Here is a 24,229-nt window from a genome sequence, read left to right as displayed (position 1 = left end):
ATTCCTAAATTCATATCTATCTTACCTATTTAGACATTTATCTGCAGAATAACTCACTTGAAATGAAGAGCAAGAAACAGTCAATTGTCATACCTGTGGAAAAACTCCACTCCAAATCTCTACCTACATCTGTAAACAACTGCACCGCAATAGAGAGTCCCTCTGCGTAAGGTCTTGGTTACCTCTGGGCGGACAGGGTCCTCGATGCCCACCACGGTGATACAGATGAGGTCGCTGACGATGCCCGCCTCGTCCTCCCAGTCGGGCTCAGGGCTGGCCGGCAGGTCCTTGTAAGCCACGCAGATGGTGCGCAGGCCGTCGCAGGCCATGGGCTCGATCACCTTCTTCACCATCTCATCCCTGTCCCGTGGGCGGAAACCCCGCGGATCTCCACCGCCAGCCATGATAGAGGAGCACCTGACAGACAGAGAGTCAGAACGGTTGCAAAGCTACCGGTAATTACAGGAAATGTACAGTATACTTGAATAACTTTTAAGTATTCATACAGGTTATAGTATACATTTTTTTATATCTGTGTCCATATTGTCCATGAGCTACTAGTGAATAGACCATATGGTTCAAGAGAAAATAGCAACAAAAAAAATTAAACCACTGTCACGACTTCTGCCGAAGTCGAAGCCTCTCCTTGTTTGGGCGGTGCTCGGCGGTCGACGTCAACGGTCTTCTAGCCATTATTGATCCATTTTTCATTTTTCCATTGGTTTTGTCTTGTCTTCCTACACACCTGGTTTCAATCCCATTCATTACCTGTTGTGTATTTAACCCTCTGTTTCCCCTCATGTCTTTGTCAGAGATTGTTTGTATTTCAGTGTTGTATATATTTTTGTATTGGTGCGCGACAGGTCCTCGTACCCATTTTTGTTATTTGTTACATTTAGTGTTTGGAGTATGTTTCGTTCATTGTTATTAAATAACTCCATTACACTCAGTTTGATTTTCCTGCGCCTGACTTCTCTGCCACCTATACACACGACTCTGACAACCACCTAATCAACAATGGCATTATTTTTTAATAACTATGCAACTTTTCCAACTATTTATTTTTTCACAACTGCAACCAGTTTGGCACCACAACATTTACAACAAAGACATATTGACATAGTGAAATATATTTTATGGTGGCATGGCCCAGGATTAAACACCAATGGTATTCGCTAAATTAATGGTTTATACTTAGGATGTTTTACAGCGTTGTCATTCTATTTTAAATGATATTTAAAATAATATTTTTAGATTATGTTATATATTGTACATATAAGGCCACACAGAGGGCCAGGTATAATTACAGACACCAGTGATCATCTGAAGGACCTAAAAAGGCCACAAGAAGTCCAGTGATAAATTCCTTAAAATCCTTGAAAGTTACCAAAATTGTGTTAGATATTGCTACTTCCCAGTATTATACCCTTCCTTTGCCACCCTATTCAGGACACAAGTCAGATGCTCTGTATGTTAGGGCACAATATTAATGTTAGTCGTTTTGTTCATCAAACCTCATTCAAGGCTAACTTTATCTTGAGGCACCCACCACCACATTCTCTATCAAAGCTGTAGCCTCAAATCAAATCCAACTTTATTTGTAAAGCCTCGGAGTCAGACTTACTTCTTGAGCAGGATCTCAGAGGCCCCCTTGCTGTAGAGGCGGAAGGATCCATCGGGCAACTGCACCACTGTGCTCATGGACTTGCGCACCGAGTTGAAGGTGTAGACCTTGTAGAGCTTCTCCTCAGGGATCTGTTCCCTCACGGGGGCATAGTCCCTCTTCAGGTCCAGGACGAAGCCAAGTAGGGCACACTCTGTCTTGTTGCCCACCTGCTTGGGTAGGCCTCCCTCCTTATCTGGGGGCTAACGGATAAAATATTAAGTTACTATATCCTCCCCGCTCAACTGACTGGGCAAAATGAGTCTAAGACAAGAAGGAAAAGAAAAGGTAAGACGATAACATTTGTATGTAAATGTGTATGTAAATTTGTATGTACATTCTGAATTCTATGAATTGTTTTAGCTACTGTATGTTGTGCTGACATGAACAAAATGAGTTTCCATCCAAATGTCCAACTAAACTACACTGAATAAACAGAAAAAATAAAGCTGTGTCCCGTTATCATTCCACACTGCAGACATATGCCACAATAAAATTGTAGGAGCATTCAACAGTGTGCAGGTATCTACAGTATCTGTCTTTCACAATCCACCCTCTCACCATAATCTTGGAGGTGTAGGCGCTGTTGACAGCTATGGCGTTTACGAGTGTGTCCAGCACCATAGGATTCATCTGGTCAGGGTGCGGGACCATGTGGAAGTGCTGGTCGCCCGCGTAGGCCTGCACCACGGTCATGCGGTTGGTAGTGAGGGTGCCCGTCTTGTCAGAGCAGATGGCCGTGGCATTGCCCATGGTCTCACAGGCATCTAGGTGGCGCACCAAATTATTGTCCTTCATCATTTTCTATAGGGAAACAGGAGGAAACAGACGGAGAGGAATCTTACTGTTAGGCCTACACCTGAGAAACTACAATACAATTCAGCTACATGCACAATATATAGTGTAATCGCGCCTTGTGTTTGTCACATGGGGGATATTTGAGCAAAAATGCGATTTAACATGATTGTCACATAATGTCACATAATGTCTGCAGCAACACACACACACACACACACACACACACACACACACACACACACACACACACACACACACACACACACACACACACACACACACACACACACACACACACACACACACACACACACACACACACACACACACACACACACACACACGCACACACACACACACACACACACACACAGCTTATTCCCCTCACCTTGACAGAGTAGGCAAGTGATATAGTGACAGCCAGTGGCAGCCCTTCAGGCACAGCCACCACCAGCACTGTGACGCCGATGATGAAGAACTTGACAAAGTACTGCACATAGACAGGTGTACACTCAGTGAGCCACTCCCGGCCCTGAACCACAAAGGTCTCGATCACAAAGTACATCACCAGGATGATCACTGTGATGGCTGACATGACCAGACCTGAGAAGGAGGACAGAAAATGTGAAGAGTTTGTCAGCATTGTATGCACTACTAGCCACCTTGTGTATTCACAGGTCAAAGCAAAGTGAACAAGCAGGCCAGCAGAAACAGATTATGAATGCTGAAGGCTTAGAGTCAGCCCTCACCTGCCTTCCCGATCTGCACGGCCAGTTTAGTGAGTTTGCCCTGGAGCACAGACTTCTCTTTTTTAGGCACGTTGCCCTTTTTCTTCTCTGCTTCCACCTCCCCTCCTTCAGCGCTCTTCAGGGGCTGCATCTCCATGGCAACGGCCTCATCCTGTTTCTTGGCTAAGGTTGGGGGTTGTCACAAAGTTAGAGAGTGGTTAGGACGGTTAGATGAATGTCAAAAGGTGTGGTGAGCGTTGCGGCACAAAATGGCTGCCGTGCTTCGCCCAGGTTGGTGCTACAGTATGCAACTGTAACATGGAGTGCCTCCTATAGGATTTTAAGCACTTTGAGACCTAATAAAAAAGCGCTGTATACATACAATCCATTATTATCACATTTACAGGTGCAGGTGTCACGTTCCTGACCTGTTTTCTGTTGTTTTTGTATGTGTATATGGTCAGGGCGTGAGTTTTGGGTGGGCAGTCTATGTTTTCTGTTTCTATGTTGGTTTTGGGTTGCCTGGTATGGCTCTTAATTAGAGGCAGGTGTTTTGCGTTTTCCTCTAATTGAGAGTCATATTTAGGTAGGCGTTGTCACAGTGTTCGTTGTGGGTGATTGTCTTCCGTGTCTGTGTTTGTACACCACGCGGGACTGTTTACGGTTTGTTCGGTTTGTGTAGCTTATGTTCCTATTCGTGCGTTTTCTTGTTTTATGTAAGTACGTCGTCTAGGTCTGTCTACACCGTTTGTTGTTTTTGTTAGTTTAATCAAGTTTGTGTTTTGTTCAATAAATATGTCTGTTCTCTACGCTGCGCCTTGGTTCCCTCAATACTCCTCCTCTTCCGAAGATGAAGAGGAGGAGGAATGCCGTTACAGAATCACCCACCAAACTAGGACCAAGCGGCAAGGGAAAGCTCAACAGAGCAACCAGGACTCCTGGACTTGGGAGGAGATCCTGGACGGTAAAGGACCCTGGGCTCAGCCAGGGGAATATCGCCGTCCCAAGGCGGAGTTGGAAGCAGCGAAGGCAGAGAGGCGCTGGTATGAGGAGGCAGCGCGGCGACGAGGTTGGGAGCCCGTGAGTCAGACCCAAAAATTTCTTGGGGGGTGGCACACGAGGAGTGTGGCAAAGCCGGGTAGGATACCTGAGCCAACTCCCCGTGCTTACCGTGGAGTGAGAGGGCGTCGTACTGGTCAGACACCGTGTTATGCGGTAAAGCGCACGGTGTCCCCAGTACGCGTGCTTAGCCCAGTGCGGGCTATTCCACCTCGCCGCACTGGGAGGGCTAAGTTGGGCATCGAGCCGGATGTCATGAAGCCGGCCCAACGCATCTGGCCACCAGTGCGTCTCCTAGGGCCGGCATACATGGCACCAGCCTTACGAATGGTGTCCCCAGTACGCGTGCTTAGCTCAGTGCGGGCTATTCCACCTTGCCGCACTGGCAGGGCTACGGGCACCATTCAACCTGGTAAGGTTGGGCAGGCTCGATGCTCAAGAGCACGTGTCCTCCTTCACGGTCCGGTATACCCGGTGCCACCTCCATGTACCAGTCCTCCGGTGGCAGCCCCCCGTACCAGGCTGTCTCTCCGGGTTCTCTCTCCAGCTGTTTCCTCCTCTCCAGCACAGCCAGTGCCTATACCACGCACCAGGCTGTCTCTCCTTCTCCTCCCTACAGAGCCGTCCTGCCATGACCAGCAAGAGCCGTCCTGCCATGACCAGCCAGAGCCGTCCTGCCATGACCAGCCAGAGCCGTCCTGCCATGACCAGCCAGAGCCGTCCTGCCATGACCAGCCAGAGCCGTCCTGCCAGGACCAGCCAGAGCCGTCCTGCCAGGACCAGCCAGAACCGTCCTGCCAGGACCTGCCAGAGCCGTCCAGCCAGGACCTGCCAGAGCCGTCCAGCCAGGACCTGCCAGAGCCGTCCAGCCAGGACCTGCCAGAGCCGTCCAGCCAGGACCTGCCAGAGCCGTCCAGCCAGGACCTGCCAGAGCCGTCCAGCCAGGACCTGCCAGAGTCCCTCAGCCAGGACCTGCCAGAGTCCCTCAGCCAGGACCTGCCAGAGTCCCTCAGCCAGGACCTGCCAGAGTCCCTCAGCCAGGACCTGCCAGAGTCCCTCAGCCAGGACCTGCCAGAGTCCCTCAGCCAGGACCTGCCAGAGTTCCTCAGCCAGGACCTGCCAGAGTTCCTCAGCCAGGACCTGCCAGAGTCCCTCAGCCAGGATCTGCCAGAGTCTCTCAGCCGGGACCTGCCGCCCCTTATCCCGGTGCTGCCCCTTGTCCCGGTGCTGCCCCTTGTCCCGGTGCTGCCCCTTGTCCCGGTGCTGCCCCTTGTCCCGGTGCTGCCCCTTGTCCCGGTGCTGCCCCTTGTCCCGGTGCTGCCCCTTGTCCCGGTGCTGCCCCTTGTCCCGGTGCTGCCCCTTGTCCCGGTGCTGCCCCTTCTCCCGGTGCTGCCCCTTCTCCCGGTGCTGGCCGTTCATTTAGGGGGTTTTATTTGGAGGGTGGTCATTGGGAGGGGAATACAGAAGCGGGGAGTGACTATGGTGGTGTGGGGACAGCGTCCGGAGCCTGAGCCACCACCGTGGTCAGATGCCCACCCAGACCCTCCCCTGGACTTTGTGCTGGTGCGCCCGGCGTTCGCACCTTGAGGGGGGGGTTCTGTCACGTTCCTGACCTGTTTTCTGTTGTTTTTGTATGTGTATATGGTCAGGGCGTGAGTTTTGGGTGGGCAGTCTATGTTTTCTGTTTCTATGTTGGTTTTGGGTTGCCTGGTATGGCTCTTAATTAGAGGCAGGTGTTTTGCGTTTTCCTCTAATTGAGAGTCATATTTAGGTAGGCGTTGTCACAGTGTTCGTTGTGGGTGATTGTCTTCCGTGTCTGTGTTTGTACACCACGCGGGACTGTTTACGGTTTGTTCGGTTTGTGTAGCTTATGTTCCTATTCGTGCGTTTTCTTGTTTTATGTAAGTACGTCGTCTAGGTTTGTCTACACCGTTTGTTGTTTTTGTTAGTTTAATCAAGTTCGTGTTTTGTTCAATAAATATGTCTGTTCTCTACGCTGCGCCTTGGTTCCCTCAATACTCCTCCTCTTCCGAAGATGAAGAGGAGGAGGAATGCCGTTACAGCAGGTAAGATGTTTTCAACATAAATCAAGAGATTGCTTCCATCTTATTCGAGAAGTAAACATTTTCTATATAAATATTTGGTATAAATTATTACCTCATACCATCTCTTGTTTGTATAGTTCCCCAAACAATTTATATATGGCAGCCTATTTGAAATGAGGGATGATTCATCTGCCTTGAAATCCCACTGTTTCTTACCTTTGTTCTGATTGTTTTCCAATGTCCCATCTTGCTTACCTGTGATTGAGTGAGAGAGAGATAAATATCTAGACTGATACAGCTGAAAGTGACAGACATAATGCTGCATGGGAGGCAAACATGGCTCCCATTTTAACCCCCCTAAAGGAGTAAAAATTGAATGGGAAAATGAATAGACAAAAATGAAAGTGACAGAAACATGTGAAGAAATTGCATGTTAAACATACTTTTCAAAATATGTTTAGTTTGTATTTTCCCCCCCAATTACATTAGGGGCCCACAATTTCCCATGGAAGTCCCATGGAATATCTCTAGCAAATCCCTTCACCAATCTAACTAGTCTAGTAGGGGAAACACCTACCATTCATGATGCTGATCTGTTTTGCTTCGACTGCAGGGGTATTATTGCCCTCTGACGGGATAGTGGTTTGGGATTTGAGATAGGGATAGGGACAATAAGAGATTTGATCAAATTAAGAGACAAAAACAATCAAATCACTAAAAAGAATGAGCAACAGAAACAACACAAACAGGGAATGGATAAAAATGAGTGAATGAGACCTCAGCAGTAAATAAGTAAACCATTGCATCAAAGCTTTCTGTGGTCTACATTGTGAAGTTTGGTCCTAACCAGAGGCTTCCCTGTCTGTGTAACCCCATCTCCATGTTGCTCTCCCTCTTTCCATTAAATGATTGATCGATCTGCAGACTGCTATGCTTTTACTGGATATAATTATTAAACAGCTAGCTAGCTACCACTCTCTTCATATCAAGGAGAGGGAGACAGGGAGGAAAGTCTCTGCCCATGTACTGTAAATATACACTGTACAGCTCAGTGATGCTCTCTCTGCTCTCTCTTTCTCAGCAGAAGTAACATCCGGTCTTAAATGACTCACAGCTAAATGGAGCATCATTTCAACACACCTACTGAAACTGCCAATGCATGATTTATTTTCATTTTTATTTATTTATTTGATACATACATGTCTCTGTGTATATACAGTAAAAGAAACAGACATTGCAAATCAATCATATGTAAATACATCCGTGTACAGTATATATCCATATTAAGCATCCCTGCTATATGTATTGAGATTCAAATGTAGGCTACTAGGGTTTGCTTTTATACCAATGATAACGTCTTAAAGACATTACACCTTCAGCATGTCTTATTATCTTACCTTTCTTGTCTTTCTTCTCCTCCTCTTGATCACCCTCTCCAGCCCCCAGTAGAGTGAAGATGATTCCAGTTTGAGAGTTGATCCCCACAGCAGTAACCAGCATCTTTCCAGAGCCTTCCATCACATGAGTTCCTAAGGGGACACAAATATGACATTCATAAATAGGCATGGAAATAACTCACAGTTATCAACACTATATTAAACAGAGTACCTTTGTATGGCACCTAAAACAGAAGAGAAAATGTCCATAAATATTGTTTGCAATGATATGCTGTTCATGGATTGTTATTGCAGAAAAATCATGTTTTCAAAAGTGTTTATTTCTAGGATGTATACTGAACAAAAATATAAATGTAACATGCAACAATTTCAATGATTTTACTGAGTTACAGTTCATATGAGGAAATCAGTCAATTGAAATAAATGAATTGGGCCCTAATCTATGGATTTCACATGACTGGGAATACAGATATGTATTTCCAGATACCTTACAGATACCTTAAAAAAAATGGGCCTCAGAATGGACCTCAGGATCTCGTCACGGTATGTCTGTGCATACCATAAGACCACCGCAACCATGGGGCACTTCGTTCACAATGTTGACATCAGCAAACCGCTCACCCACACGACGCCATGGTCTGCAGTTGTGAGACCGGTTAGACGTACAGTGCCTTCAGAAAGTATTCACACTCCTGGACTTTTTCCACATTTTGTTGTGTTACAGCCTGAATTTAAAATTGATTAAATTGAGATTTTGTGTCACTGGCCTACACACAATACCTCATAATGTCAAAGTGGTATTATGTTTTTCAAATGTTTTTATTAATTAAAAATGAAAAACTGACATGTATTGAGTCAATAAGTATTCATCCCCTTTGTTATGGCAAGCCTAAATAAGTTCAGGAGTAAAAATGTGCTTAACAAGTCACATAATAAGTTGCATGGACTCACTCTGTGTGCAATAGTAGTGTTTATCAAGATTTTTTAATGACTACCTCATCTCTGTACCCCACACATACAATTATCTGGATATCAAACACAGATTAAACCACAAAGACCAGCGAGGTTTTCCAATGCCTCGCGAAGAAGGGCACCTATTGATGGATGGGTAAAAAAAAAAAGAAGCTGACTTTGAATATCCCCTTGAGCATGGTGAAGTTATTAATTACACTTTGGATGGTGTATCAATACATAGAGTCACTACAAATATACAGGAGTCCTTCTGAACTCAGTTTCCGGAGAGGAAGGAAACCGCTCAGTGATTTCACTATGAGGCCAATGGCGACTTTAAAACAGTTAGAGTTTAATGGCTGCGATAGGAGAAAACTGAGCATGGATCAACAACATTGTAGTTACTCCACAATACTAACCTAATTGACAGAGTGAAAAGCAAGAAGCCTGTACAGAATAAAAATATTCCAAAATATGCATCCTGTTTGCAACAAGGCACTGAAGTAATACTGCAAAAGAATTGGCAAAGCAATGAATACAAAGTGTTATGTTTGGGGCAAATCCAATAAAACACATTACTGAGTACCACTATAGTACCACTATAGTTTCGCCATAGTTTCAAGCTTAGTAGTGGCTGCATCATGTTATGGGTATGCTTGTAATCGTTAAGGACAGGCAAAATCCTAGAGGAAAATCTGGTACAGTATGCTAACCACCAGACACTGGGATATGAATTCACCTTTCAGCAGGACAATAACCTAAAACACAAAGCCAAATATACACTGGAGTTGCTTACCAAGACGACATTGAATGTTTCTGAGTGGCCTAGTTACAGTGTAGACTTAAGTCGGCGTGAAAATCTATGTCAAAACTTACAAATGTCTGTCTAGCAATGGTCAACAACCAACTTGACAAATTATAATGTGCAAATATTGTACAACCCGTGTGTCAAAGCTCTTAGAGACTTACCCAGAAAGACTCACATCTGTAATCAATGCCAAAGGTGAATCTAACATGTATCTACTCAGGGGTGTGAATACTTATGTAAATGAGTGTTTCTGTAATTCATTTTCAATACATTTGCAAACATTTCAAAAAACATGTTTTGACTTTGTCATTATGGGGTATTGTGTGTAGATGGTGGAGAAAACCAATCTATTTTATCAATTTTGAATTCAAGCTGTAACAGAACAAAATGTGGAATAAGTCAAGGGGTATGAATACTTTCTGAAGGCACTGTACTGCCAAATTCTCAAAAACAACGTTGGATGCGGCTTATGGTAGAGAAATTAACATTAAATTATATGGCAACAGCTTTGGTGGACATTCCTGCAGTCAGCATGCCAATTGCACGCTCCCTCAAAACTTGAGACATATGTGGCATTGTGTTGTGTGACAAAACTGCACATTTTAGAGTGGCCTTTTATTGTCCCTAGCACAAGGGGCACCTGTGCAATGATTATGCTGTTTAATCAGCTTCTTGATATGCCACACCTGTCAGGTGGATGAATTATCTTGACAAATGAGAAATGCTCACTAACAGGGATGTAAACAAATTTGTGCACAGCATTTGAGAGAAATAAACTTTTTGTGCGTATGGAAAATTCAGGGGATCTTTTATTTCAGCTCATGAAACATGAGACCAACACTTTACATGTTGCGTTTATATTTTTGTTTAGTGTAGATATAGTGGACGACTAAGTTAACATTACACAGTGACGTCATCTTCCCTAAGGCCTAAAAGCCAACTCTCATTCCTGGAGTGACAAGCTAGCTTCTTGCTCTAGAGTTTTGCACGGTTGCCTTGAGTGAGGTGTGCCGTTGGGAACGCAGGTTCGAATCCAGGGTCAATGCAGAATTACACTCAACAATCTGTGGCTACTGTAGTTTGTCTTTTTTAATCACTGTGTAAGGTCACTTTCCTCTGTTTTTCCTACTGAGCGGTGATCTAATTACTTCTGTACAGCAGAGCTTCATTATGTTCCAATTAATTAAACTACTCTATCACAAGAGACCTGGGGTTGCTCAATAACACTGTTCACATACCCTAATACCAGGGAGTGGAATAGCCCTCTGTGAGAAAGAACAATCAGTAATAGTGCAGAAAACTGCTAAATATGTTTGATATTTGTGATTGCTTAAATATGCAATGGCTTGAGACTGTTATGAATATGTCCACTAAACCACAGCATGTAAATGGTCAGAGCAGGTAAAGCTAATGTATTTCAACTGGAACTGATACATTCTCCTGCAATCATCCAGTATGCTGTGGCCCAAACATCAAGTGATGTATGTAAGTGTGACAGGTACATACCGGAAAAAAACATAATGATGAAATAACTGACCAATCGTTTCATACATATTTCTTAACCTGCATCTAAAAACGTTCAATATTTGTTCTTCTGCACCATTACAGCAATGTGGATGAGGCTGCTACACCATGATCACAATATCACGCTCTTCTTTTAGTTCCCTGCATAGGCCTAGCCAGGCAATGGACCTATGAAGTGAGTAGCAAAGTCCAGTTCCGAGTATCATTATTGGGAAAAGGATGAGAGAGGGTATCCTGTGGGTCTAATGGAGCCATGACCCGGTGCTCAGGAAGCTGACCAGGGGCTACAATCCGATTAGCCCTGTCAGGCTCCAGGGAACAGGGAGGAGTCACTCTCTTACTGGGAGAGGCAATGAGATTTCCCCTCTCGGCATTACAGCCAGCATACTGACACATTAGACAGGCCCTTCACTCAGGCAGCTCATCAGTCACACGTAGGCACGTACAAGAAACAAAAGAACACGCTTAAGAAAGCACCTAGAACACACACACACACACACACACACACACACACACACACACACACACACACACACACACACACACACACACACACACACACACACACACACACACACACACACACACACACACACACACACACACACACGCACACACGCTGCACAGAGGCAAACACCCCTAGCATGGCCTCTGTCGCCCAACTGTAATATGACTACTGTATTATATGCAAACAACTCACCAGACAGCAACATAGGGTCCTTGTCAACAGACTTTTTTACATGGTCAGACTCTCCTGTCAGCGAGCTCTCATCGATCTTCAGGTCATTTCCCTGTATCAGTATCCCATCAGCAGGAAGGAGATCGCCTGTGTGGGAGCGGGATGCAGGAGGACACATGGGACCAGAGACTTATAAGGATCTATAAGGAATTATAAAGATCCAAACATCGTTATAACTGTTTAATAAAAGTATGCACAATACCAGATATGTTTACTGAATTATATGGTTGCTGTTAAAAGGCCACAAATGCCACAAATGTGTTTTACACAGGTAACTATGTAGATAGTCTAACCAGGTATACTACACAGGTGACCTCTCCTGATTCTGGACTGACCGTATTTGATTTGGGCCACATCCCCGACCACCATTTCGGCCACAGGGATCTGGATGACGGTGCCGTTCCGCACCACGGCGAATCGCTGCTCCTGCTCGATGCGGCTCTGCAGTCCCCGGAACTGTTTCTCCTTGCTCCAGTCATTGAAGGCCGTCACCAGCACCACACAGACTACGGACAACAAGATGGCTGCGCCCTCGATCCAGCCAGCCTCCGCTTCGCCCTCATCCTCTGCACCGGACGCCACGTTCCCACACGCTGCAGAGAGAGGGAGAGAGAGAAAGAGAAAGAAAGATGACAGAGAGAGACAGAGAAAGAGAGGGGGCAGAGAAATTAGGGAAGACAGAACTCCGCTCACCTGATGAGTTACCTTAACTGATAGAACTGAAAACTTGGGTTAGCTCCCAGAGGTAATATCTAGGCATTAGCTCAGAGGGCTAATGCTTTCTTAAGGCATGCGGAAAGCCCAAGTTCAATACCTGGATAGTCAGTCAAACCTACCTTCGCTCTCCTCTCCGGGTGGTTGGTAGAAGGACAGTGCGAGGGAGATGATGGCAGCTATCTCCAGGATGATGAGAGTGACATCCTGTAGGGCCTCCCAGACCAGCTCCACGAACGACTTGGCTTTCTTAGGAGGGATAAAGTTCTGGCCAAACACCTGGCCACGCTTCTCCAGGTCTGACGGGTTGTCCGATAGGCCTAGAGGAGAGGGAATACTGCTACTGAACATGGTGTACGGCATCCCTTCATTCACCTCACTCGATTTAATGTAAAACGCTACTAGAGGGCATTAGAGTCTTGCGTGAATTCAGTAGGTAAGGGGGGTAGTTCTGTCAGGATGCCTACATAAGACTAAACATTTGTCAAATTGCAGGTCTCTGACATGAATCTGTTGAGTTTCAGTGCATCATGATTCACAAAGTCAGTGTGAAACACTTCATGATAGGTTCATATTAGAAACTGGCCTTGTGAAATACTGTTGTCATAAACAGTCATTACATTATATTGGACATGGTCATAGAACTTGAGAAAATGACAGATTAGGCCATGTTTATTATAGCCTTGTGTAGGCATTATGACAGAGCATTCAAATAAAGTGCTATCAAAATGTCTACAATAGAGCAGACAGAACACGGCATAAGGCATCATTCAATTATTTCTGTAAATGTACATGTCAATAGACTCACTCACATGCATCATATGACAGACATATACATGTTTGAGTGCTGGGTGCTCTCTTGGTGAAGTGAGATAGATGGGGTGGGAACAGCACAGATGGCTAAGTCAGTGGGGTGTGTGCTCTGGCAAGCACACTTAGGCAGACTGTCACACACTCCTCATGTCCTTCCCTGCCAAACGTCACCTGCTGCTACTGGCAACTCAGCCATCACTCTCTCTGTATCTCTTTCTCTCCTTCTCCCTTTATCTGTTTCTTTTTCACACAATCCCATTTCGTCGGGTAGTCAAAATGTAGTCGCACTATAACCAGAGCTAGGCCTGCACTGCACACAGAACTCCATTTGACCTTGACCAAGTTCAGAAATTGTGTGAAACAGTCTGATGATAAAAAGACACGTGAGTAGCGACATCTCAGATTGAGGAGATATGCAAATTAATAATTTATCTGAATGGAAACTGTGAAAATTCCCCTTTTACTAATTCAGACAATATTCTTGCCGTTTCTATGGTAATGAAAGGTTCATGAACAAATTCCTGTTGATCTCTCTAACAAGATGGTGCCGACAGACATGACCACTCTGTTTCTAGCTCCTAGGCAACTTTGCAGTATTTACTATCATTTTGGGGGGGTAATTTCTTATATTATTTCCTCAGAACCTTTATTTTATTATTACCTACACCTGGAAATAACTTTTGGATATTAGATGTATATATATTTAAAGTCCGGTATCTGACACTGCTCGTTTTGATGTTTTTCGTAATTTCTTTATTTTTCTGGATTATGTGTGCATTGTTTTGTTTTATTATTGCAAGGTATTGCTGCACTGTTGGACCTAGAAAGCATTTCACTGTACCTGTGATTACATCAGCAAATCTGTGTACGTGAGCAATAACATTTGATTTGATTATTGAAACATGTATTTCTATTGAATTATAAAACATTGTTTTGTAATCATTATAAAAGTTTGCAGATATTAGAGGTTGAATTGTAAAAACAGGAATATTTAAAATTGTTCTTAAAAATGCAAATACAAATGAGACTCTTTTGCTCTTTACTTAGTAATTTCCACTGAAGTAAATTGAAACTGAAATCGACATTCATTGAAAAGTTCCCATTCTACTCAACAGTATAATCAAAATCCCTGTTAAAGATGATATGGTGAAAAACAGTAAGGCACTTGTATCATTTAAGGTCATCAGAGTTTTTCTTTTTTGAAACTATAATAGTGAAAACAAAGTAATTATGCTGAAAACATGAAATGCTCTTATATGTTTGAGCATCTCTCCTCTGGCCGATTTTATGTTTGCTGGAGGATGAATGAGAGGAGGTGTCTGTCTCTGCCTCACACCCACCAGATTGCTGATGCTTTTGTAGCTTAGCAACGACATGAAAGCATGTTCGGGCAGACTGGGTTGGGAATACAAAAATACAGATAGAAAACCAGACGGATGAGGACAGTACAAATGATGACATTGAGTAAAGTAGAAACCGTCTATGCAAACACGATGGCAGTGGCGCTACGGCATACAATATCATCAACTGGTTCTTCATAAACAATTCAGTTGATTTAACATATTGGTTTGAATTTGATTAGTAAGGTGGAGTAATAATGTGCATCTTGTGTTACAAATGAAGTATGTCACTCTGAGAGTGGTGTGTCCGAGTGAGACTCTCACCATTGGCTGGGGATGTCTTCAGTCTCTGACAGAGGCCCTCTGTGTCCATGTAGTTCTCCTGGATCTTCTGAATGGCTTCTGCACCCCTCAGCTCCATAAGGTCCCGCAGGTCCTCCAGGGTAGCCCCGAAGTCCCCTGCATGGTTGACTTCCATTCCCCCTCCACTACCTTGCTTCTTCGGTTTGAACTCCACCGAGCTATTGGCTAAGTCCCCCATGATAATGTGTGGTTATAGAAATGTGTTGATTTTTCAAAAAACAATGATTTTCTGATGGACTCCTTTAGTGCCTTGGCCAGGGTAGGAAGTGGGGTATGCTTGACTATGTGATTTTTCGATTAATGTTCCCCCATGCCACTCCCTCCTTTTCCCCTTCTATGATTCTCCATATCAAGGCATGTGTGGAAGAACATATGGAAATGTTTTGTTGTGTGATTTGACTGTGGTTTATTCCACCAGAGACCTTAATCTGGTGTTTCTCACAACCCCAGAAGAGAAAAGGGCATCAAGCTAAATGATAGGGAGGATACCAATCCATAGAGCCAGATATTTGTAAGGAGAGAAATAAAAAGAAGAGCTCAGGCGTTTGAGTGTAAAGAGTAAGATGCTTCAGAAGGTGGATTCACCTAGAGGCTGGAGAAAAGGGGTATTGTAGAGAATATTCTTTCATCCTTCAAACCTATCTATAAATCAAATTGTGAACATTTGCCAACAGAGAAAAATAACTATTAGTCCCCTTAAAAGACTATAAACCCAGGTCTCAAAATAACTCTCAGATTGTAAGGAACTCAGGGTCTTGGCAGAATGTCACCATGTCATGAAAATACGATCTATCATTTGCATCAAAGATAATTCCTAATGACCCAATAGGAGTTGCTGGAAACCCACACCCCCTTCACTGGGAGAAGAAACAAACAAAACAAAAAAACAGACACCCTAACTTATTTATAAGAGGACTATTGATTTGGAGTTTATTGATTTAGGAGGTTAAGGCCTCTCTGGCTTGAAACAACTTAACAGTGGGTTGGCTCTCTGATCATGGGGACATACATAACCATCCTGTATGCTCATACTAAAAAAATTAAGGAGAAAGGCATTGGGATGAAAACACATGCAAATATACAATATCTTTATAAGACTGATACTGTTATTTATGTATGACTCCAAGTCATATCGTTGAATTGTGACTTGAAATTGTAATCATTACAAAGATATCTTTACATTTCCTTATTGTTTTATACTTCATAGTCAATGGTTTAAAGGCCTACGCAAATAATCCGATGATGTGTATGGGATTTGCTGATTATTTTGGCCATAATGAATTTGACAAGCTTTTAGCCTACTAATGCTACACTTTTCTAAACTTTGTATCATTATTGACGTTTGCATAATAACCTCCTCTCTTAATCATCTTCAAACAGAGAATGTTATTCACTCGATGCTATTCCATCCATACATGACAAATTAGGCCTACTATATGCGCCCAGGAATCATCAAAATCCCAATAAATTTTTTAAGGTTAAACACAAACAGTAAACACATTTCCAGAATATATTTGTTCTCACAGTACCACCTTCTGAATGAGCGTCGTCACGCTCGTATGGAAATAGCCAATCCATGTCTAGAATGGGTTTTACCAAGGGGACGCGCACAGCCATGATGCTCAGCCATCTGTGATTCAGAGAGGATACTCTCCTCGGAGTGATGCGAGAGTAAAAGCACCTCCATCGTGGCACGAAGCATTATACTAAGATGTTCTTATATTTCCACAGTATCAAAGAGCGAATGGAAGCATAGCTGTTTATATATCATACTTTTAAAAAGCATCCCTTTCCCTTGAAACACGGAGCATGTATTATTGTAGTAGTACATTGTCAAAAATCCACCGTGCCCTTTACTTGTAACCTTCAGATATCAGTTGTTAACCTTGGTCTGCACAAAAATATATGTTGTCAACGATATCCTTCCATTACAATAGAAATGCACACCAAAGCATTGAATTATACACCTCTTAAATTCGGATTTTATTTTTATTTTCTAGAGGTGGAATGGGGTATGATGGGCCTAATATGAATAAGAACACATTTTCGAGGCAAAAGATTTCAGAGGAATTGCAACACTTAGAAAAATACGATTGGAACATATTGCGTTTCTTGATAGTGGGAAAACGATCAAATTCTGCCCGCGTGAATGTGCTACATTTAATACGTGAGCTGGCCTAGGCTACTGCAAGGTTAACACCGGATAGACACCGGCTATGGTTTATTTGCAGAATAACTAATCTCTGTGGATTCAGACATAAATCATAGTAGTGACCGGTAGGCCTATACCCTATTCCCAGAATACGCCAAATCAGGATTTTAGATATTCCAGATGCCAGTGCTTCCCTACTAATGAATCATAATCTATTCATGTTGCCCACAACATTAATGTAGCCTATCTAGATAACGGATACATGTTTTATAGCATTTCATATTGATAAAGGTAATGTAGACACTTTATGTTCAGTGTTGGATGCATGAATAGGCTACGTTTTATCTCATGGAGTAGTCAGTATTAGCCTACCAGTCCCATAATATATCAGTAGCCTTCTAGCGAGAAAGGTATAATAATAATATAAATAAATGGTGCACATCATCGACATTTTCATAGGTCATTCAAATATCACGAGGCATTTGGAGTCAATATTATCCTTAGCCTATCATAATAATAGAAGAACACCATTGAACGGAGTTAAAATACTCACCCGGCCATGTCCAAGGACGTCAACGGGGAGTTTAGAAAAACAGAAAATCCAATGTTATTCACTTTCAAATTCACTTCAAATCCGACAGAGAAAAAAACGTTTGAGGGATGTATACCGACGTGATGTTCCATCTGTTGTTTCTGGTCAGCATATAAAAATGTAGAGCACAAAATTGTGCGGACGTCTAGGCCTATGTGGAATTCCTCTAATGCTGAAGAAAATGAAATGATACAGGGTAGATATTAGCGTGTTTGCATAAATTAATGGTTATGGACTGCAGGTAGCTATTTGATATTATTAGGCCTACTGTTCTTGTCGTTGTTCCCAATGTTTCTCGTTGCTGTTGTTTTTTGTCAGATAATACAGCATACGCTCCAATAGGTAAGCAAGAATTTGGGTCTACATGCTGAAAAGATACCTCGCTAACCGCACTCGTCCTAAGGTGATGGCAACGTGAAAATGGGCTGTTCTATGCGACGGGTAGGAGAGGGAGGGAGGGGTGGATGGATGGATGCTGCCACTGCCGAGCTTGACGCTCGTATCCCTCCCTGCAACCCTTCCACTTGCACACCCTGACAGTACAATTTGACCAGAATATTGGTACTATATCCCTAGATTGACTGTCTATTCTTAGACCGAATTTACTAAAAAACGTACTAAAAAAAAAGACTGTCTAAGCCTTAGACAGCCATTGGAAAAATGAAATGTTTACAAATAAAAATAGTCATCAAATCATCATTATAATAAATTCAAATCAGAATGACTTAATCAATTCATGGAGGTAGATAGGCCTACAGTGCTTTCAGAAAGTATTCAGACCCCTTGACTTTTTCCAGATTATGTTACGTTACATCCTTATTCTAAAATTGATTACATCGTTTGTTGCATCAATCTACACACAATACCCCATAATGACAAAGTAAAAACAGGTTTTTAGAATTTTTTGCAAATGTATTAAAAATAAACACTGAAACATCACATTTACATACAGTACTAAAAAAAAGTTTGGACACCTACTCATTCAAGGGGGTTTTCTTGTTTTTACTATTTTCTATATTGTAGAATAATAATGAAGACATGAAAACTATGAAATAACACATATGGAATAATGTAGAAACCAAAACATATTTATATTTAAGATTCTTCAAAGTAGCCACCCTTTGCCTTGATGACAGCTTTGCACACTCTTGGCATTCTCTCAACCAGCTTCATGAAGTAGTCACCTGGAATGCATTTCAATTAACAGGTGTACCTTCTTAAAAGTTAATTTGTGGAATTTCTTTCCTTCTTAATGTGTTTGAGCCAACCGGTTGTGTTGTGACAAGTTAGGGGTGGTATACAGATCATAGCCCTATTTGGTAAAAGACCAAGTCCATATTATGGCAAGAACAGCTCAAATAAGCAAAGAGAAACGACAGTCCATCATTACTTTAAGACATGAAGGTCAGACAATCCGGAAAATGTCGAGAACTTTTAAAGTTTCTTCAAGGGCAGTCGCAAAAACCTTCAAGCGCTATGATGAAACTGGCTCCATGAGGACTGCCACAGGAAAGGAAGACCCAGAGTTACCTCTGCTGCAGAGAATACGTTCATTAGAGATACCAGCCTCAGAAATTGCAGGCCAAATAAATGCTTTACGGAGTTCAAGTAACAGACACATCTCAACATCAACTGTTCAGAGGAGACTGGGTGAGGTGTGATGGTGTAGGGGTGTTTAGCTGGTGACACTGTCAGTGATTTATTTAGAATTCAAGGCACACTTAACCAGCATGGCTACCACAGCATTCTGCAGCGATATGCCATTCCATCTGGTTTGCGCATAGCGGGACAATTATTTATTTATTTAACCTTTATTTAACCAGGTAGGCAAGTTGAGAACAAGTTCTCATTTACAATTGCGACCTGGCCAATATAAAGCAAAGCAGTTCGACACATACAACAACACAGAGTTACACATGGAGTAAAACAAACATACAGTACAGTCAATAATACTGTAGAAAAATAAGTCTATATACAATGTGAGCAAATGAGGTGAGATAAGGGAGGTAAAGGCAAAAAAAGGCCATGGTGGTGAAGTAAATACAATATAGCAAGTAAAACACTGGGCTTTGGTGACAAAACAGATGGGACTGAGATAGACTGCATCCAATTTAACTTTGGATTGGAGATGTTTGATGTGAGTCCGGAAGGAGAGTCTACAGTCCAACCAGACACCCAGGTATTTGAAGTTGTCCACATATTCTAAGTCGGAACCGTCCAGAGTAGTGATGCTGGACGGGTGGGTAGGTGCAGGCAGCGATCGGTTGAAGAGCATGCATTTAGTTTTACTTGTATTTAAGAGCAATTGGAGGCCACGGAAGGAGAGTTGTATGGCATTGAAGCTCGCCTGGAGGGTTGTTAACACAGTGTCCAAAGAAGGGCCAGAAGTATACAGAATGGTGTCGTCTGCGTAGAGGTGGATCAGAGACTCAGCAGCAGCAAGAACGACATCATTGATGTATACAGAGAAGAGAGTCGGTCCAAGAATTGAACCCTTGTGGCACCCCCATAGAGACTGTCAGAGGCCCGGAAAATAGACCCTCCGATTTGACACACTGAACTCTATCAGAGAAGTAGTTGAACCAGGCGAGGCAATCATTTGTGAAACCAAGGCTGTCGAGTCTGCCGATGAGGATGTGGTGATTGACAGAGTCGAAAGCCTTGACCAGGTCAATGAATACGGCTGCACAGTATTGTTTCTTATCGATGGCGGTTAAGATATCGTTTAGGACCTTGAGCGTGGCTGAGGTGCACCCATGACCAGCTCTGAAACCAGATTGCATAGCGGAGTAGGTGCGGTGGGATTCGAAATGGTCGATAATCTGTTTGTTGACTTGGCTTTCGAAGACCTTAGAACGGCAGGGTAGAATAGATATAGGTCTGTAGCAGTTTGGGTCAAGAGTGCCCCCCCCCCCCCCACCCCCCCTTTGAAGAGAGGGATGACCGCAGCTGCTTTCCAATCTTTGGGAATCTCAGACGACACGAAAGAGAGGTTGAACAGGCTAGTAATAGGGGTTGCAACAATTTCGGCAGATCATTTTAGAAAAAAAGGGTCCAGATTGTCTAGCCCGGCTGATTTGTAAGGGTCCAGATTTTGTAGCTCTTTCAGAACATCCTCTGACTGGAATTGGGAGAAGGAGAAATGGGGAAGGCTTGGGCGAGTTGCTGTGGGGGGTGCAGTGCTGTTGACCGGGGTAGGGGTAGCCAGGTGGAAAGCATGGCCAGCCGTAGAAAAATGCTTATTGAAATTCTCAATTATAGTGGATTTATCGGTGGTGACAGAGGTTCCTATCCTCAGTGCAGTGGGCAGCTGGGAGGAGGTGCTCTTGTTCTCCATGGACTTTACAGTGTCCCAGAACATTTTTGAGTTTGTGTTGCAGGAAGCAAATTTCTGCTTGAAAAAGCTAGCCTTGGCTTTTCTAACTGCCTGTGTATATTGGTTTCTAACTTCCCTGAAAAGTTGCATATCACGGGGGCTGTTCGATGCTAATGCAGAACGCCACAGGATGTTTTTGTGTTGGTGAAGGGCAGTCAGGTCTGGAGAGAACCAAGGGCTATATCTGTTCCTGAGTGGTTTGGGATGAGTTGGACCGCAGAGTGAAGAAAATGCAGCCAACAAGTGCTCAGCATTTATGGAAACGCCTTCAAGACTGTTGGGAAAGCATTCCAGGTGAAGCTGGTAGAGAATGCCAAGAGTGTGCAAAGCTGTCATCATGGCAAAGGGTGGCTACTTTGAAGAATCTCAAATATAAGATATATTTTTATTTGTTTAACAATTTCTTGCTTACTACATGATTCCATAAGTGTTCTTTCATAGTTGTGATGTCTTCACTATTATTAAATAAATAATAACATGAGCAGGTGTGTCCAAACATTTGACAGGTACTGTAAGTATTCAGACCCTTCACTCAGTACTTGTTGAAGCACCGCTGGCCGTGATTACAGCTTCAAGTGTTCTTGGTTATGACGCTACAAGCTTGGCACACCTGTATTTGGGGAGTTTCTCCCATTCCTCTCTGCAGATCCTCTCAAGTTCTTTCAGGTTGGATGGGGAGTGCTGCTGCACAGCTATGTTCAGGTCTCTCCAGAGATGTTCGATCAAGTTCAAGTCCGGACTCTGGCTGGGCCACTCAAGGACATTCAGAGACTTGTCCCGAAGCCACTCCTGCGTTGTCTTGGCTGTGTGCTTAGGGTTGTTGTCCTGTTGCAAGGTGAACCTTCGCCCAGGTCTGAGGTCCTGAGCGCCCTGGAGTAGGTTTTCATCAAGGATCTATCTGTACTTTGTTCTGTACATCTTTGCCTCGATCCTGACTAGTCTCTCAGTCCCTGCCATTGAAAAACATCCCCACAGCATGATGCTACCACCACCATTGCTTCACCGTAGGGATGGTGCCAGGTTTCCTCCAGATGTTACACTTGGCATTCAGGCCAAAGAGTTCAATCTTGGTTTCATCAGACCAGAGAATCTTGTTTCTCATGGTCTGAGAGACAGTAGCTGCCTTTTGACAAATTCCAAGTGGGATGCCATGTGACATTACTGATGAGTGGCTTCCGTCTGGCCACTTTACCATAAAGGCCTGATTGGTGGAGAGATGGTTGTCCTTCTGGAACGGTCTCCCATCTCCACAGAGGAATTAAAAACAACTATTGAAAAGCTTTTGCTCCTGAATATCATTTTGAAGACTGCTGGGATTTTAAATCTTGCATTATTCAAATAATACTTATTGCAATTGTACATAATGTATTGTTTGGAAAAGGAACAACAAAGAAAGAAACAATAAAATGAATGTGCAGGTGAGTTAAAAAGAGGGACTTTACATCAAATCTACTATTAGTGCAGATATTAATGGTGATGTGTGCAACACCATTTCCCCAGCATATTTTATTCAAAATAATTAAAATAATACACCTAGATTTAGTTTTTAAGTAAAACTTACTAAATAATAATTTTTAAAAACGGATTAAATGGATTTCAACACACTTGTGTGAAACCCTATGCCATAATCTTCTACTGGGGTAACTGGCACCTTTTCTAAAAACAACATATTATGAAATAACAAAAAAAGTCTCAACTGTAGCCATTCATTTCCCTTTATAGTTTATTCACCTAAGCATGACCTTTATCCACATACAATTTTGTTTTTCAAATGTTGCTTTTTATGCCAGCAATTAGACATTGTGCTTTGGGAGGGACTAGTAACCCCCTAGTACCCTAATTGTGATGACTTTTTCAAAATGTTGTTACGTTACAGCCTTATTCTAAAATTGAAGTAATTGTCTAAAGTCGAAGCAATTGTCCGTAGAGCTCAGAGACAGGATTGTGTTGGGGCACAGATCTGGTGAAGGGTACCAAAAAATTTCTGCAGCATTGAAGGTCCCCAAGAACACAGTGGCCTCCATCATTCTTAAATGGAAGAAGTTTGGAACCAACAAGACTCTTCTTAGAGCTGGCCGCCCGGGAAAACTGAGCAATCGGGGGAGAAGGGCCTTGGTCAGGGAGGTGACCAAGAATCCGATGACCACTCTGACAGACGCCTCACAAGTCTTCAACTGGCAGCTTCATTAAATAGCACCCGCAAAACACCAATCTCAAAGCCATTTCTCAGATTGGCCAATACAAATAAAAGATTAAGATGGGCAAAAGAACACAGACACTGGACAGAGGAACTCTGCCTAGAAGGCCAGCATCCCGGAATCACCTCTTCACTGTTGATGTTGAGACTGGTGTTTTGCGGGTACTATTTAATGAAGCTTCCAGTTGACGACTTGTGAGGCGTCTGATTCTCAAACTAGACACTCTAATGTACTTGTCATCTTGCTCAGTTGTGCACCGGGGCCTCCCACTCCTCTTTATATTCTGGTTAGAGCCAGTTTGCGCTGTTCTGTGAAGGAGTAATACACAGCGTTGTATGAGATCTTCAGTTTGAATAGCCTTCATTTCTCAGAACAAGAATAGACTGACGAGTTTCAGAAGAAAGTTCTTTGTTTCTGGCCATTTTGAGCCTGTAATCGAGCCCACAAATGCTGATGCTCCAGATATTCAACTAGTCTAAAGAAGGACAGTTTTATTGCTTCTTTAAATCTGCACAACAGTTTTCAGCTGTGCTAGCATAATTGCAGAAGTGTTTCTAATGATCAATTAGCCTTTTAAAATTATAAACTTGGATTAGCTAACACTACGTGCCATTGGAACACAGGAGTGATGGTTGCTGATAATGGGCCTCTGTATGCCTACAGTATGCAGATATTCCATAAAAAATCTGCTGTTTCCAGCTACAATAGTAATTTACAACATTAGCAATGTCTACACTGTATTTCTGATCAATTTGATGTTATTTTAATGGACAAAAAATGAGCTTTTCTTTCAAAAACAAGGACATTTCTGAGTGACCCCAAACTTTTGAACGGTAGTGTACATATACAAAAAAAACACAAAATCGTTTTGTTGAAATATCTCCACAAGTTGTGATGACACAGGGGTCAGTTTTTGTTGAGCAAGAACAGTGGCAGCCAGGGAAAATAATTTGTTAACATCTTGTGATC

The 24,229-nt window shown here is 43.1% G+C and overlaps 1 protein-coding gene across 10 annotated transcripts in view; it reads right to left on the bottom strand.

Moving 5' to 3' along the window:
- The window catches only part of LOC129830136 (plasma membrane calcium-transporting ATPase 3-like), a 33,446-nt gene extending 15,237 nt beyond the window's left edge, over positions 1 to 18,209 (bottom strand). For 3 of the 10 annotated variants that reach the window (XM_055892420.1, XM_055892422.1, XM_055892425.1), the window contains exons 1-11: positions 17,648 to 18,208; positions 14,904 to 15,534; positions 12,549 to 12,746; positions 12,048 to 12,305; positions 11,674 to 11,799; positions 7,691 to 7,822; positions 3,211 to 3,372; positions 2,850 to 3,064; positions 2,225 to 2,467; positions 1,625 to 1,866; positions 183 to 417 (exon numbers count right to left, since the gene is read on the bottom strand). In XM_055892420.1, the coding sequence (XP_055748395.1) occupies positions 183 to 417; positions 1,625 to 1,866; positions 2,225 to 2,467; positions 2,850 to 3,064; positions 3,211 to 3,372; positions 7,691 to 7,822; positions 11,674 to 11,799; positions 12,048 to 12,305; positions 12,549 to 12,746; positions 14,904 to 15,120 (2,028 nt within the window). In that variant the 5' untranslated portion in view covers positions 15,121 to 15,534; positions 17,648 to 18,208. Of the gene's footprint in view, positions 1 to 182; positions 418 to 1,624; positions 1,867 to 2,224; positions 2,468 to 2,849; positions 3,065 to 3,210; positions 3,373 to 6,509; positions 6,549 to 6,870; positions 6,922 to 7,690; positions 7,823 to 11,673; positions 11,800 to 12,047; positions 12,306 to 12,548; positions 12,747 to 14,903; positions 15,535 to 17,647 lie in introns of all 10 variants that reach the window. The other 7 variants (XM_055892416.1, XM_055892419.1, XM_055892418.1 and 4 more) reach the window with 5 other exon arrangements.
- Positions 18,210 to 24,229: the final 6,020 nt, after the last annotated feature.

This window comes from Salvelinus fontinalis, chromosome 31, assembly GCF_029448725.1.
Source record: "Salvelinus fontinalis isolate EN_2023a chromosome 31, ASM2944872v1, whole genome shotgun sequence".
NCBI classification, from domain to species: Eukaryota; Metazoa; Chordata; class Actinopteri; order Salmoniformes; family Salmonidae; genus Salvelinus; species Salvelinus fontinalis.
The sequence above is the reverse complement of the archived record's forward strand: the minus strand, read 5'-3'. Positions and strand labels throughout refer to the sequence as shown.